General features: G+C 50.5%; 1 protein-coding gene across 3 annotated transcripts in view; it reads left to right on the top strand.

The window, feature by feature from the left end:
- Positions 1 to 14,202, top strand: part of LOC307232795 (calcium/calmodulin-dependent protein kinase type II subunit beta) — an 86,026-nt gene that overhangs the window by 11,922 nt on the left and 59,902 nt on the right. For all 3 annotated transcript variants that reach the window (XM_080003960.1, XM_080003961.1, XM_080003959.1), the window contains exons 3-5: positions 4,102 to 4,161; positions 5,297 to 5,351; positions 6,662 to 6,727. In XM_080003960.1, the coding sequence (XP_079860086.1) occupies positions 4,102 to 4,161; positions 5,297 to 5,351; positions 6,662 to 6,727 (181 nt within the window). The remainder of the gene's footprint in view (positions 1 to 4,101; positions 4,162 to 5,296; positions 5,352 to 6,661; positions 6,728 to 14,202) is intronic.

The following is a 14,202-nucleotide window of genomic DNA, read 5'->3' as shown; positions in this document are numbered from 1 at the left end:
TATATTGGGAAACAGAAATAAGATGGATTTTTCCTTTTTTTTTTTATCAATGCCTGAGGTCTCTCATCTTCGTCTGCTATAATAATTCACTCACTGGGCGTCGGGGGCCACTGGAGGGAGAACGGGTCCTGAGCCAAAAGCTCCTACAAATGCAGAGAGTTAAAACACATAGAGACGAATGGGCCTGACTGACTGGTTTAATAGCAATATATTATTATTCCTATTAAACACGTCGGTCTGTGGCCTAAAAAACTTTGGGCTTGACAAATTGGGCATTTGAAGCAAGAAATGGGAAATGACCAAAAAAAACCATCGCACCTTCTTTAAGTTGTTATTGTATAGACAAGCAGCAAACGTAGCTCCCCGTCAAAGTGACTGAAGTCCTCACACACAATCACTGTCCTCTCCACCAAACCAGCTGTGGCGACCAAACGGTAACAACTGTGATCACATGTCGGGAGGAAGACTTATGCCCGGCATCCAGCCAATCACTGAGCTGCTTTATTTCCAGTGTACACTGGACTGTAGTCCCAGTTGGTTAGCGATCTGCCAAATAGCATTTCAATTGGGTGTGCGTGTGTGTGTGTGTGTGTGTGTGTGTGTGTGTGTGTGTGTGTGTGTGTGTGTGTGTGTGTGTGTGTGTGTGTGTGTCTGTGTGTGTGTGCGTGTGTTTGTGTGCGTGCTTGCGGGTTTGTGTGTGTGTTTGTGTGTGTTTGTGTGTGTTTGTGTGTGTGTTTGTGTCTGCATGTGTGTGTGTGCGTGTTATGTGCGTGCGTGTCTGTGTGTGTCTGTGTGTGTGTGTGTGTGTGTGTATGTGTGTGTTTGTGTGCGTGCTTGAATGGTTGTGTGTGCGCGCATGTCTGAGTTTGTGTGTGCGTGTGTGTGCGTACATGTGTGTGTGTCTGTGTGTGTGTGTGTGTGTGATGTGAGGCTGGGCTGCATTGCAGCAGCAGATATCTGACCTGGTTTGGGACTTGCTCAGCTTCACTGGAGAGGACGGTGCTAGACTGGGTCAATGTCAAGGAACTGGGACGGCGTAGCCATCCCCAGCCGCCAGATTGAGCGCTATCCGATCCAATTAGCTTCTCCCTGTTACAGTAACTTGTCTTATGAGCAAACTGTTAACCCTTCCCTCACGGCTGACATTCAAACATGGCCGCCTGACTATGCGAGGGACTACGGAAGGGCGTGACCTTCTCTGTGCCGTGGACCGGCACCGTCCTTCTCTTTCACACTCAGACTGACTCCACCTTCAGGACAATTAACGCCAATTGGAAGGCTTCCCTCTCCTCTTTTCCTCTTCCCTCCCGCGTTTCGATCCCCCCCCGTCTCTCCACCCCTCTCCACCTCTCCTTCCATCGGTGTGTGAAAGTACAGGTGTGGTTTTTTAATGCTCTCCCCGTCACCTCTCCACCCATCTGTATGTTTGTCTGTTTTATGTTTGTCCCTCTGCCTCCCTCTTACTAACCCCCCAGGACCCTCCCCTCATCTCTTATTTTAACTTATTTAATCATGGAAAGACCCTGTCTGTCTGTCTGTCTGTCTGTCCGTCTGTCTGTCTGTCTGTCTGTCTGTCTGTCTGTCTGTCTGTCTATCCATCTATCTGTCTATCCATCCATCCATCCACCTCTCCCTCCATCCACCCATTCTCTCGCACACATACTCCTCTAATAACCCATTGTTTGCTCTCCTCTTGTACTGATGCCAAAACAAATATGGCCGTCATTCAGCCGGCTAACGGCGCGCCAAAGACGGCCGTTGTTGCCACATGGAATCAGGCTATAAAAACCCTCCGCTTGTGGCCCTCCGCCCGCCCCAGCGTCCATTCATCAGCCCCTGCTCCCTGCGGGGGGGCCACGCAGGCTAGACGCACAGTGGTGCCGGTTAGAGGCAGGAGCTGCCGTTACAAGGAAAAAAACCTTGACAGATGAGAGGGGCTGCAGAACTTCTCCCGCCTGGCTTCTCCCTAAGTCCAGTCAAGTTTATTTATAAAGCCCTTTATCGCGGTCTCAACGTCTCAAATGCCACGGTGCTCCACGACGACGCTCTGCCAGGCTCCGCGCTCACAGGACAAATTTGACGACAAGACCGATCCCCAAGGTGACCCCTCCTCCGGAAATCTCCGCCGAACCAAGGAGGAAATCCTGAGAAGTGATCGATGAGAGGACGGTCACCTGCCCAGCGAGCCGACTATCCAGCACCATGAAAACTACCGCCGTTCATAAGAACACGGCACTTTTTACCAACACGACACAAAAGGAGTGAAAGGGAAAAGGAGAGGGGTGGTGTCGAGGGGCGGTGTCGAGGGGCGGGGTCGACCGGCGGGGTCGACCAGCGGCGGCAGGCATGGAACTACGGCGCAACCAGGACTGAAAAGCAGATGAGGCCAATCTCTTCTGAAAACCATTCCCGGCAGCTTTACACGGGGATACCTTGTCTCCCTCATTGATTTCCTGCCCCCCGCCACCTTCCCCGCCCCCTGCACGGCCAGAGAAGCTCAAAGGTCAAAAGTCGCGGAGTTGATGACGCAAGATGTTTGTTGATGTCAGTACAGTCGCCAATTCCTCAAGCTGAGTTGTTGAATGTATTGCTCTGTGTTTCCCCCCCGCTGTCCCACCCCTCGCCCCTGGCAAGAGACTCAACGTTGCCCGGTAACCCACGTTTTTACCACAGTGCATTTTTTTAACTTTCATTTCCTGAGTGGGAGGTTGATCCTTGATTGATCGTCTCCTCACGCAGCAGCATTCAGCAGCAGATTAGCAGGTCCCAGGGCAGCGTAATGCCACACCATCACCTTCTATTTAAAAGGAACCTCTTTCAACGCCACGTTATCAGACACCTGCCATTCCCACATGTGATCCGAATTTGCGAAAAAACGGAGGCGTCGTGAAAATCTGTGGCGCACGCGAACGTGGCGGGGCCTTTGGGTGGTGTTCGAGAAGAGGAGGGAGGAGGCCGCAGGGCGGAGTCTGGCGGGAGCGGAACAAAACAAACAAATTAAGAAAAGAGGGAGAGGAGCCGCGTCTTCCCCTGGTTGGAGGAACGACAGCCAGGCTGTGTGTGTGTGTGGGGGGGGGGGGATTATAAGACAAGACACACACACACACACACACACACACACACACGCACACACGCACACACACGCACACACACACTGCATGTATATGAATATACAAAAACACATGGATGTTTGTATGTACATGTACTGTATACATCTATATATGACCACTCACGTGCACTTAATCAGCCTATTAGTGTGCCTGTGGTGTTTCCAGGAATGTGTGTGTGTGTGTGTGTGTGTGTGTGTGTGTGTGTGTGTGTGTGTGTGTGTGTGTGTGTGTGTGTGTGTGTGTGTGTGTGTGTGTGTGTGTGTGTGTGTGTGTGTGTGTGTGTGTGTGTGTGTGTGTGTGGGCGGATGCATGTGTTTTTATGCAAATGCTCACACCACTTTGCATGTATTCATCGGGGAGGGAAGATCTACCCCCTTGTGTGTGTGTGTGTGTGTGTGTGTGTGTGTGTGTGTGTGTGTGTGTGTGTGTGTGTGTGTGTGTGTGTGTGTGTGTGCGCATGTATGTGTGCGCGTGTGTGTTAGAGATTACCTAATGGATTAATAACTCAAACTAAGCTGGATTCAATGGCGGTCAAAAAAGCATGCATTCACACAGACACACATATAGACACACATACAGTACATATACACAAACACGCACACACACACAGGACCGCACGCACAGACACACACACACTTGCGCACGCACACACACACGCACATACACGCACACACATGCACACACACACACACACACGCACACATGCACACACATATACACACACACGTTTTCCTTCCCTCAGCCAATCAGCTGCGAGGCCTGTGTGTTTGTTTTCCTCATCACACTGATATTAAACGCAGTAGGAAATCATTTCTCCACTTCCTTTACACTCGGAACCGAGTGACAGCGGCTATTTCTGCGAGGCGCTGTGAGGTTATTTGGAGCGCCCGGCTTCGTCACTCCTTTCATGGAGCTAAAACTGTTCTTTTTTACCCCCCTCTCCATCTTCCTTGATCTCCTTTCTCTCTCTCTCTCTCTCTCTCTCTCTCAGACCACCAGAAGCTGGAGCGGGAGGCGCGGATCTGTCGCCTGCTGAAACACTCCAACATCGGTGAGGACCGCCCCTCTCTGTCTCTCTCTCCCTCCTTTTATTCTCTCTCTCTCTCTCTCGCTCTCTCTCTAGGGCTATGCAATATGCCCAAAATATCATCATCATCATTCTACCTGTCTTATTTTTCACAGTGTGATAGTTATTTATACTTTTGCTTATATAGTTATAATATAGACAGGTATTTTCAGTGTCAGTCATTTCTGCGTGTATAAGCAATAAAAATATAATTATAAGAAAGTATTTCTAAATTGAAAAAATACACAAGTATATAATGTATATATATGTTAATACACATGTGGTAGTTCCATCCGCCACACCCCACCCGAGTGGCGTTTTTAGGGCCCTCCGACACAGAGACACACAGGCGATGGGGTTGAAAACACACCGGTTTTATTGTAGAGAGGGGGCTGGGTGGAACAAGCCCGGAGCAGGTGTAAAACATGTGACGACAAGGCTCCTCCCCTGGGTGCCTGTGGGGACCAGGGCCGATTACTCTCACCGGCGACAGGCGTACGGCCACCCTGACCCCGGGCCCAATTACCTAGACCCAAGGGTGGTGCGGCTGCTCAAACCGCACCACCCCCACGCCACAGTACATTAAAACAAAAAAAGTATATGGATGTCGATGAATAGAACATTCATGGAAGAAGTAAACTGGTCAGATGAGAGGGAATGTTGCTGCTCATTAAAAACAAAAACTGAAACATTTTTTAATTCATGTTCAGTAAAAAATAAAATGTATATCTTATCTTGGTCAGGACCCCTTTGTCTCCCACGCGTGCACACACACACACAGACACACACACAGACACACACACACACACACACACACACACACACACACACACACACACACACACACACACCGAGTAGCACTAGTTCTCTCCTCCTGTACTTTTAATGATTATGCCCGGTGTGTTCGTCTGAGATGAAAGGTGCAATTAACTTGACTCCCTGCGGTTTCTAAACATCCCCCCATCTTTCTCTCCCTCTCATATGTCTCTCTCTCATATGTCTCTCTCTCTGTCTCTCCGTCTCTCTCTCTGTCTCACTCTGTCTCACTCTGTCTCTCTCTCTGTCTCTGTCTCTCTCTCTCTCTCTCTCTCTCTCTCTCTCTCTCTCCCCCTCTCTGCAGTTCGGCTCCATGACAGTATATCAGAGGAGGGCTTCCACTACCTCCTCTTTGACCTGTAAGTCGCTCATTGTCGTGTCGCTTTTTTTTACCGACCTGTTTTCCCTCCACTCCTCCGCTCTACTCTCCTCCTCTTTGCCCCTCCTTTCTCGCCTCCTCCTCTCCCTCTTTCCCCTCTCTCTCCATCTCTCCTCCTCTGCTCTTCTCGTCTCACCTGTCCCCCTCTCCTCCTCTCCTCTGTCTCGCCTCCTCTCCTCTGTCTCCCTCCTCTGTCTCTCCCCTCCCTCTCTCCCCCTCTCCTCCTCTCCTCTGTCTCCCTCCTCTGTCTCTCCCCTCTGTCTCGCCTCCTCTCCTCTGTCTCCCTCCTCTGTCTCTCCCCTCCCTCTCTCCTCCTCTCCTCCTCTTCTCTTCCCGTCTCACCTGTCCCCCTCTCCTCCTCTCCTCTGTCTCCCTCCACCTCTCCCCTCTCATTCTCCTTCGCTCCTCCTCTTTTCTCTACCCTCCCTCTCTCCTCCTCTGCAGTTGTACGGTTACATAACTCAACCTTTTCAGTTTCCCCCTTTTCTCACCTCCTACCATTCCTATGCACCTCCCCCCCCCCCCTCCATCGCTGCACCTCTCTTTCACTGTCCTCTACGATTCCCTCTTGTTTCCATGGTAACACTCAGTGGGGGAAGGGGAGGAGGGAGGAGGGTTGCCGTGGGAAACAAGGTGGGGGAGGGGGGTCCGGGGCTCCCCTCTTCTGTGATATGACTGATGCTAAACACTGATAAGCTGCGTGTTTGTGTGTGTGCGTGTGTGTGTGTGTGTGTGTGTGTGTGTGTGTGTGTGTGCGTGCATGCGTGTGTGTGTGCGTGCATGCGTGTGTGTGTGTGCGTGCATGCGTGCGTGTGTGTGTGTGTGCTTGCGTGGATGCGTGGTGTGTGTGTGAGTGTGTGTGCGTGCGTGGTGTGTGTGTGTGTGTGTGTGTGTGTGTGTGTGTGGTGTGTGTGTGCGTGAGTGTGTGTGCTTGCGTGGATGCGTGGTGTGTGTGTGAGTGTGTGTGTGTGTGAGTGTGTGCTTGGTGTTTGTGTGTGTGCGTGGTGTGTGGTGTGTGTGCGTGGTGTGTGTGTGAGTGTGTGTGCGTGTGTGTTGTGTGTGTGTGTGTGTGGTGTGTGTGTGCGTGAGCGTGTGCTTGGTGTTTGTGTGTGTGCGTGGTGCGTGGTGTGTGCGTGTGTGCGTGGTGTGTGCGTGAGTGGTGTGTGTGTGTGTGTGTGTGTGTGTGTGTGTGTGTGTGTGTGTGTGTGTGTGTGTGTGTGTGTGTGTGTGTGTGTGTGTGTGTGTGTGTGTGTGTGTGTGTGTGTGTGCGTGCGTGGTGTGTGTGTACAGGGTGACCGGAGGGGAGCTGTTTGAGGACATCGTAGCCAGAGAGTACTACAGCGAGGCTGACGCCAGGTAGGAGCAGCGTCTCTCTCTTTATCTGTCTCTCCTTCTCTCTGTCTGTCTGTCTCTCCGATGCCCGAGTCCTGTCTCTTTATGGTGTGTGTTCTCCCGCTCTTCTCTTCTCTCTTCACCTTCTCTCCTCCTTCTCTCCTCCTTCTCTCCTCCTTCTCTCCTCCTTCTCTCCTCCTCTCTCCTCTCCTCACCTGCCCCCCTCCCCCCTCCCTCCTCTCTCCTTTCTCCTCCCTCTTTCTTAGCATCTTCTATCGGAACCTCTTATCTTCCTCTGTTTACCTCTATTTATTTATTTCCATCCTTCTGTCTCATACCTCTTATCCTCACTCCTTCACCCTCTACTTCCTTTGCCCTCTAAGCCCCCCCACCCCCAGCCCAAATGCATTTAGTAAAAATGAGTAAAAATGAAACTTCATTTCAGTTTTGGGTCATCAATTTAGATCATTCCTCAGCGTATGAGTTTCAGTCGTTATTGCTCTTGAATTATTGTTCTCTATTATTCGTGTTGGAGCTACTCCAAGCCCTTTTCAAATAATTTGAAAATAATCCTCACAACACCAAACAAGTCATGATGGCACTGAAGAGCGAGTCCCGTCTCTCCTCACCGCAGTGTCAGCGATCTCATTTGAAAAATTGATAGGCTGGCAGTTTATCAATAACTGTACTTGCCTGTGGATTGACCCAGATATCCCAGCATTCATTTTGAGAACGACACCACGGGAGAGGGAAGCACAATCCACTTCATCCCTTCTGCGAGAAAAATTTGGTTTGGGGGCGTCCTCTCCAACAACACAAGCTCCCTTCTTCAAGTACTTATAGGTATTTATACACCGTAGTCCACTACGAAATCACCCAAAGCCCACCTCAAAATGTGACAAGCAAACAATATCCCATAATGCAAAGCAGTCAATTGGAGCGAAAGGAGTTTTTTTTGGGGGGACTGACTCATTCCTCCTGTCGTCAACTGAGTAGTGAACAAGTGAGCGGTTTGGACACAGCGCTGGTTCGCTTAACCAGGTTCCAATACTGTTACGGTGTCGCCTTATAAAGAGTGTCTGTCCAGTTTTTTTAAACTTTATTTTTTTTAAATTGGAAACGTCGTGAAAATGTAGAGAACTTACGCCGAGTGGTAATAAGCGCACATAACACAACCCTCACCTCCTGTCTTTATTTTCACCTTACCATCGCACAGATTTTCAACTCTGCTGCCATTTTAATAGTGATTATTCCCTGTGTGTGTGTATGTGTGTGTATGTGTGTGTGTGTGTGTGTGTGTGTGTGTGTGTGTGTGTGTGTGTGTGTGTGTGTGTGTGTGTGTGTGTGTGTGTGTGCATGTTCGCGCATGTGTGTGTGTGTGTGTATGGGAGTTGGGGTTGTGCGTGCACACACCCGCTTCTTGCCCAACATCTTTATCTCTCTCTCGCTTTCTCTCTCTTTGACTCTTTCCTGTCCTCGTTTTTCATTCAGCACACCACACATGCACACGCACCCGCCTGGACGAACACACCGTCAGACACAGGCACCTCAAATGCACAGTTATCCCCAAAATATCGTCAAATTGTCATAACATTTGATCAGATGCTTTTGTCCAAAGTGACTTACATGAGAGGCTAGAAACCATGAAAGCAGACGTCGACGATTGGAGCATCATCAAACTCAAGCACATGAGCTCCTGTTTCTAAATTTAACCGGATACAAGTGCAAGGCGCTGTAAGCTATCAGAATAAAAAGGGTCGTTAGTTTTTTTTTTACGTAAGCGCATTTTGTCAAATAACAACTTAGCAGCTAGTCAACATCAACAACTCATTTGCTGTTGGTGTATTGTCCATACAACAACTTCAAGCTAGTCAACATCAACATAAGTAAGAATAGTCAGTCATAGGTAAGATAAGATCAGGTGTTCAGGTGTTTCTGGAAGAGCAGGGTGTTCAAGTGTTCCTGGAAGAGCAGGGTGTTCAGGTGTTTCTGGAAGAGCAAGGTGTTCAGGTGTTTCTGGAAGAGCAGGGTGTTCAGGTGTTCCTGGAAGAGCAGGGTGTTCAAGTGTTTCTGGAAGAGCAGGGTGTTCAAGTGTTCCTGGAAGAGCAGGGTGTTCAGGTGTTCCTGGAAGAGCAAGGTGTTCAGGTGTTTCTGGAAGAGCAGGGTGTTCAGGTGTTCCTGGAAGAGCAGGGTGTTCAGGTGTTCCTGGAAGAGCAGGGTGTTCAGGTGTTTCTGGAAGAGCAAGGTGTTCAGGTGTTTCTGGAAGAGCAGGGTGTTCAGGTGTTCCTGGAAGAGCAGGGTGTTCAAGTGTTTCTGGAAGAGCAGGGTGTTCAAGTATTCCTGGAAGAGCAGGGTGTTCAGGTGTTCCTGGAAGAGCAAGGTGTTCAGGTGTTTCTGGAAGAGCAGGGTGTTCAGGTGTTCCTGGAAGAGCAGGGTGTTCAGGTGTTTCTGGAAGAGCAGTGTGTCCAGCTGTTTCTGGAAGGTTGTGAGTGTCTCTGCGGAGTGCAACGAGCTGGGGAGCTCGCTCCACCTCTGGGGCACCGCGCATTAGAAGAGTCTGGATTGAGAACTCATTCCACACGGTGGAGGCACCACCAGCTGCCGCTCATTTGCAGACCTCAGAGAGCAGGTTGGGGCATACGGCCTGATACGTGATACACTGTGTGCGGGGGCAGATCCTGTGACCCTCCTGTAGGCCACCATCAAGGATTTGAACTTGATGCGGGCAGCTACAGGGAGCCAGCTGAGAGAGATGAAGGGAGGCGTGACATGTGCACGCTTTGGCTGCTTGAAAACCAGGCACGCTGCTGCATTCTGAATCATCTGCAGTGATTTAACAATGCAGTCTGGTAGAGCAGCTGGTAGAGCAGCTGGAAGAGTGTTGCAGTAGTCTAGTTGTGAGATGACAAGCGCCCGGACAGGAAGCTGTGCCGAGGCGCTCCGACTGATACTTCTGAACTTCCTGATGTTGTTCAGAGTGAATCTGCAGGATCGGGAGACAGAGGAAAATACGATCTGAGAAGGTGAGCTGGTCGACGATCACGACCCAGAGGTTTCTCGCAGACTTGGCTGGTATTTACCACGACGAGCCGAGCTGAACATTTATGTGGCGTTGAATGGTTGGACTCACCGGGACGACGAGGAGCTCTGTCGCGGACAGATTCGGTTGGAGGTGGCGTTCCTTCATCGTGGCGGAGATGAAGGAAAGAGAGCCCGGCGAGGCGTGGCGTCCGTTCTCTCCGAGACAGAGGTGTCCCCTGGAGGAGGGGAGAGGCGGAGCTGGGTGTCAATGGCGTAGCAGAGGGAGGAGAAGCCATGAGGCCGGAGGAGCCATCCCAGTGATGAGGTGCACAGTGAGAAGGGAAGGGGGCCGAGCGCGGATCCCTGTGGGACACGATCATTATTGGGCTTATTTGTCAAAAACTATTGTGATATTTCCAGTTTCCATATCCCCAGTTCACAAAAAAATGGCTGAGTTTCCTTATTTGACAGAGCGTGCGTTCGTGGCCCATCAGCGACCCAAGTGTATGTGCACGAGCACTGGAAAAGTGAGTCTCCTTTTAATAACTTGAACCTGAGCCACCACAATCACGTAACCTCAATTATTTGAGCAGATTGAGACCTTGTTAGATGGGTTGACTCCACAATCCTCATCAAATTTTCATCTAAATTTAAGGTGAATTTTAAACCAATGAAGCAAATGAATCGTGTCCACAAATATTTATGCCAATACGAGTCTCTTATGAAAAATATAGAAAATTGATACAATCATTACATTTATATTTATTATTTATTCAGCAGTGTACAAACTGATACCTTTTTTAAAAATGTAGATCACTCGTGCTCTCTCTGCCGTCACACACACACACACACACACACACACACACACACACACACACACTCTCTCTCTCTCTCTCTCTCTCTTCCCACCTTTTCCCTTCTCATGTGTATGCCAGTCCGGTCCAGTACTGCTTCCTTTTACACACACACGCACGCACACACACACACACACACACACACACACACACACACACACACACACCACTCACCTTGCTCCAATGGGGACCAGCGGCAAGAAGTGGGGCTTTAATTAGCACTGATAATTAGTCACGCACACACACACACACACACACACATACACCATTCCATGCATGCCAGGTGCACGCACACACACACACACACACACACACACACACACACACACACACACACACACACACACATGCAGGTTCCAAACTGTTCCACATCCCCATTTGTCTCTCTTTGGCTGGTGTGATTGAATCCTTGATGGCTGATTACCGCTGACCGTCATCATTTTCTAAAACCCTTAGATGAGGCAGAATTTAAAGCCAAAGTTAGAATTTCAGCAACAATGAACAGAATGCGATGAGGTGAGTCGCCATCAGTTGGTTTGAGACAAATGAACCGGCTCCCTGAATTTTTATGTTCAGACGATCCAATGCAGATAAATGCAAATTGCCATTATTTGTAGGAGAATCGTCACCTTAAATATCATGATTGCGACGGCTCTAGTGGCGGCTGCAGCGCCATTCGTTTATTCCGGTAAAGGGGTACAGGGGTTCAGGGGTTCATGGGATTTTCTTTTCCATCACTTTGAGCCTGTTCCGGAGAAGGCTCACTTTAGCTCATTGCAAAAACACGTGTTTGCGGCGTAAAAGCCTTTTTGTAGTCGCACGAGGGGGGGCGGAGCTCTCAAGGTAAACTTCCGGTCCCAGCGTCACCTCGCTGCCTCGCAGCAAACAGCGAGCCGCTGCGCCGCAAAGTGCTGAGCCAGTCATGTTTTTTTGGCCGAATTGAGGAGGGCGACTGCGTTTTGTTCTCTCCGACACTGCAGGAGCTGGAAACAGGCGAAATGCCATGAAGAGAGAGAGAGAGAGAGAGAGAGAGAGAGAGAGAGAGAGAGAGAATAACACAGCACAAAACATGACTGAAGGCGTGGGAGAGGCTCCAGTACTTTGGAGCCTCTCCCGCTGGGTCAGAGTGGGGTCATCCTGTCTGCACTCCAGTCCGTCTGACCGCTCAGCCGCCTCGTTTTTTCCCTCTAAACTCGTGAGGTTTGTGGGAGTCGAGCGCCGCCGTTAGTCACCGTGTTTCGCAGAGGGCGGAGGACGGCGTGTGTCGGGACCCCCTTTCCAACCATCCCCCCGCTATTTTGAGTTACGAAACGCGGTTCTCTTCAGCCTGGCGTCAGAGGAAGTAGTGCAACGGGGCGACGGTTTTCTGAGCACGGATCACGCTCTTGCGGGGAGTGACGGACGCCGTAATCCAGCCGCAATCCAGCTGCCGTGGACGCGCTTGGGTCACCCCGCGGAAGGAACGACGCAGAAGCGCCAACTCCTTGTCTCCCAACCACAGGCGTGTTTTCCCCGGGCGCGGTTTTGGTGTGTTTTTTTTAAGCGTGAAGGGACGCGTCCCCGGCACGCCCCGCCGTGGGTGGTGCTCCGTTTCCTTAGCGAACGAAACGAAAAAACACGGAGCGAAACGCGAGCCCCTGCGCATCCCGGCGTGGCTGCACGGGGGCCGGTCCCATCACGACTTTCGTTTGGGGAGATTCAGCGCCGCACCCTATTTCCCCTTTCTTGTGGTCGTTGATGCCGCATTTCCTCAAATAAGAACCGGGCCTCTGATTCAAGCAGGGGGGCGTGGACGACACAAACAAATAAAGGAAAACAGACCTGCGGGAAAGTCCAAGGCTGGATAAACGCCCGGTGCCTGTTATATAATGTGCCAGTTGATCATCATGAGCGTTTCCACCGCTTTAAATTGATAGATTCGACAATATAATCATGCTACTTTCAACACTCTGTTGCTGTGGATTAGTCCTTGTGTTAAACGTGTCTTTTTTTTCTCCTCCAGAGGGAGAGAGTTTTGGTTTGGTGTCATACAGAGAAGCCTCTCTGCAGTGCGGGCAAAAATAAAAAAGCAGGGGAATATTTTGGGGAATCTGGTACTCAGCCCGGATGATTGTTTTCTTATATGTTTCAAACTACAATATATTGTATCCAGGTTACAAGTCATCTAAAATTCCTTAATTAAGGTGTTTTTTGAGTCTGTGACATCATCGATGAAGAATTAGTTGAATTGAATATCGGTGCATTTAAAAATATAAACGTATAAATGAAAACGCAACACATTTTAACCGAACATATGCGTTCCATCGGTGACGCACTACATCACTCCCCCCTGACGTTAGAGAACAGAACAGAGTTCCTAGTGTGTGTGTGTGTGTGTGTGTGTGTGTGTGTGTGTGTGTGTGTGTGTGTGTGTGTGTGGGTGTGTGTGTGTGTGTGGGTGTGTGTGTGTGTGTATGTGTGTGTGTGTGTGTGTGTGTCCGCCACATCATAAATTCCGTGTACCTGTCATGTTTTCCTGTGTGAGCTATGCAGGTTTGCGTACGTCTGTGTGAATATGTGTGTACATGTAGGCGTGTACACACGGAAAATGTGTGAGCGCCGAGTGCGTGTGTGTGCGCGCGTGTGTGTGCGTGAGCGAGCGAGCGAGAGAGAGAGAGAGAGATACTCTTTTTATTTCTCTCGTCCTCCCACTCAGACGCCGCCTGTCTCTGTACTCCTTCTCTTAGTCACATTCCGTGCTCATATCACTCTCTCCCTGCACCACACACACACACACACACACACACATGCACACACACACACACACACACACACACACACACACACACACACACACACAGTGTGGTACACCGAGAATCCGTTTTTTTCTCCATTTGAATTGTAGAACAAATCCTCCGTGCAGCGGTGATCTGCACTCCTTTAGTTATCCTCCCTCGCTTCCAAAAACCTGTCTCCCTCTCTCCTCCTCCCTCCTCCTCTCTCCTCTCCTCTTCTCTACCATGCTCCTCTGCTCTATTCTTCTTTTCTCCTTTACTCTTCTGTTCTTCTCTCTCCTGTCTTCCTGTCATCTCCTCTCCTCCTCTCCCCCTGCCCCCCTCTCCTCCTCTCCCCCTGCCCCCCTCTCCTACTCCCCTCTCCTCTTCCTCCTCTCTCCTCCTCCCCTCTCCTCTTCCTCTTCTCTCCTCCTCCCCTCTCCTCTTCCTCCTCTATTCACCTTGTTTACTTTACCCTTCTCTTCTACCCACTCCCCTCTTCTCTCACCTCCACCTCTCCCCCTCTGCTCTCGTCCTCCCCATCTCTCCCCTCTCCTCTTCCTCCTCTCTCCTCCTTCCCTCTCCTCCCCTCCCCTCTCCTCTTCCTCCTTTCCCCTCCTGCCCTCTCCTCTTCCTCCTCTCCCCTCCTCCCCTCTCCTCCCCTCTCCTCTTCCTCCTTTCTCCTCCTCCCCTATCCTCCCCTCTCCTCTTCCTCCTCTCTCCTCCTCCCCTCTCCTCTTCCTCCTCTCCCCTCCTCCCCTCTCCTCCCCTCTCCTCTTCCTCCTTTCTCCTCCTCCCCTATCCTCCCCTCTCCTCTTCCTCCTCTCCCCTCCTCCCCTCTCCTCTTCCTCCTCTCTCCTCCTCCCCTCTC

Source organism: Zeus faber, assembly GCF_960531495.2.
Source record: "Zeus faber genome assembly, chromosome: 7".
Lineage (NCBI taxonomy): Eukaryota > Metazoa > Chordata > Actinopteri > Zeiformes > Zeidae > Zeus > Zeus faber.
The sequence above is the reverse complement of the archived record's forward strand: the minus strand, read 5'-3'. Positions and strand labels throughout refer to the sequence as shown.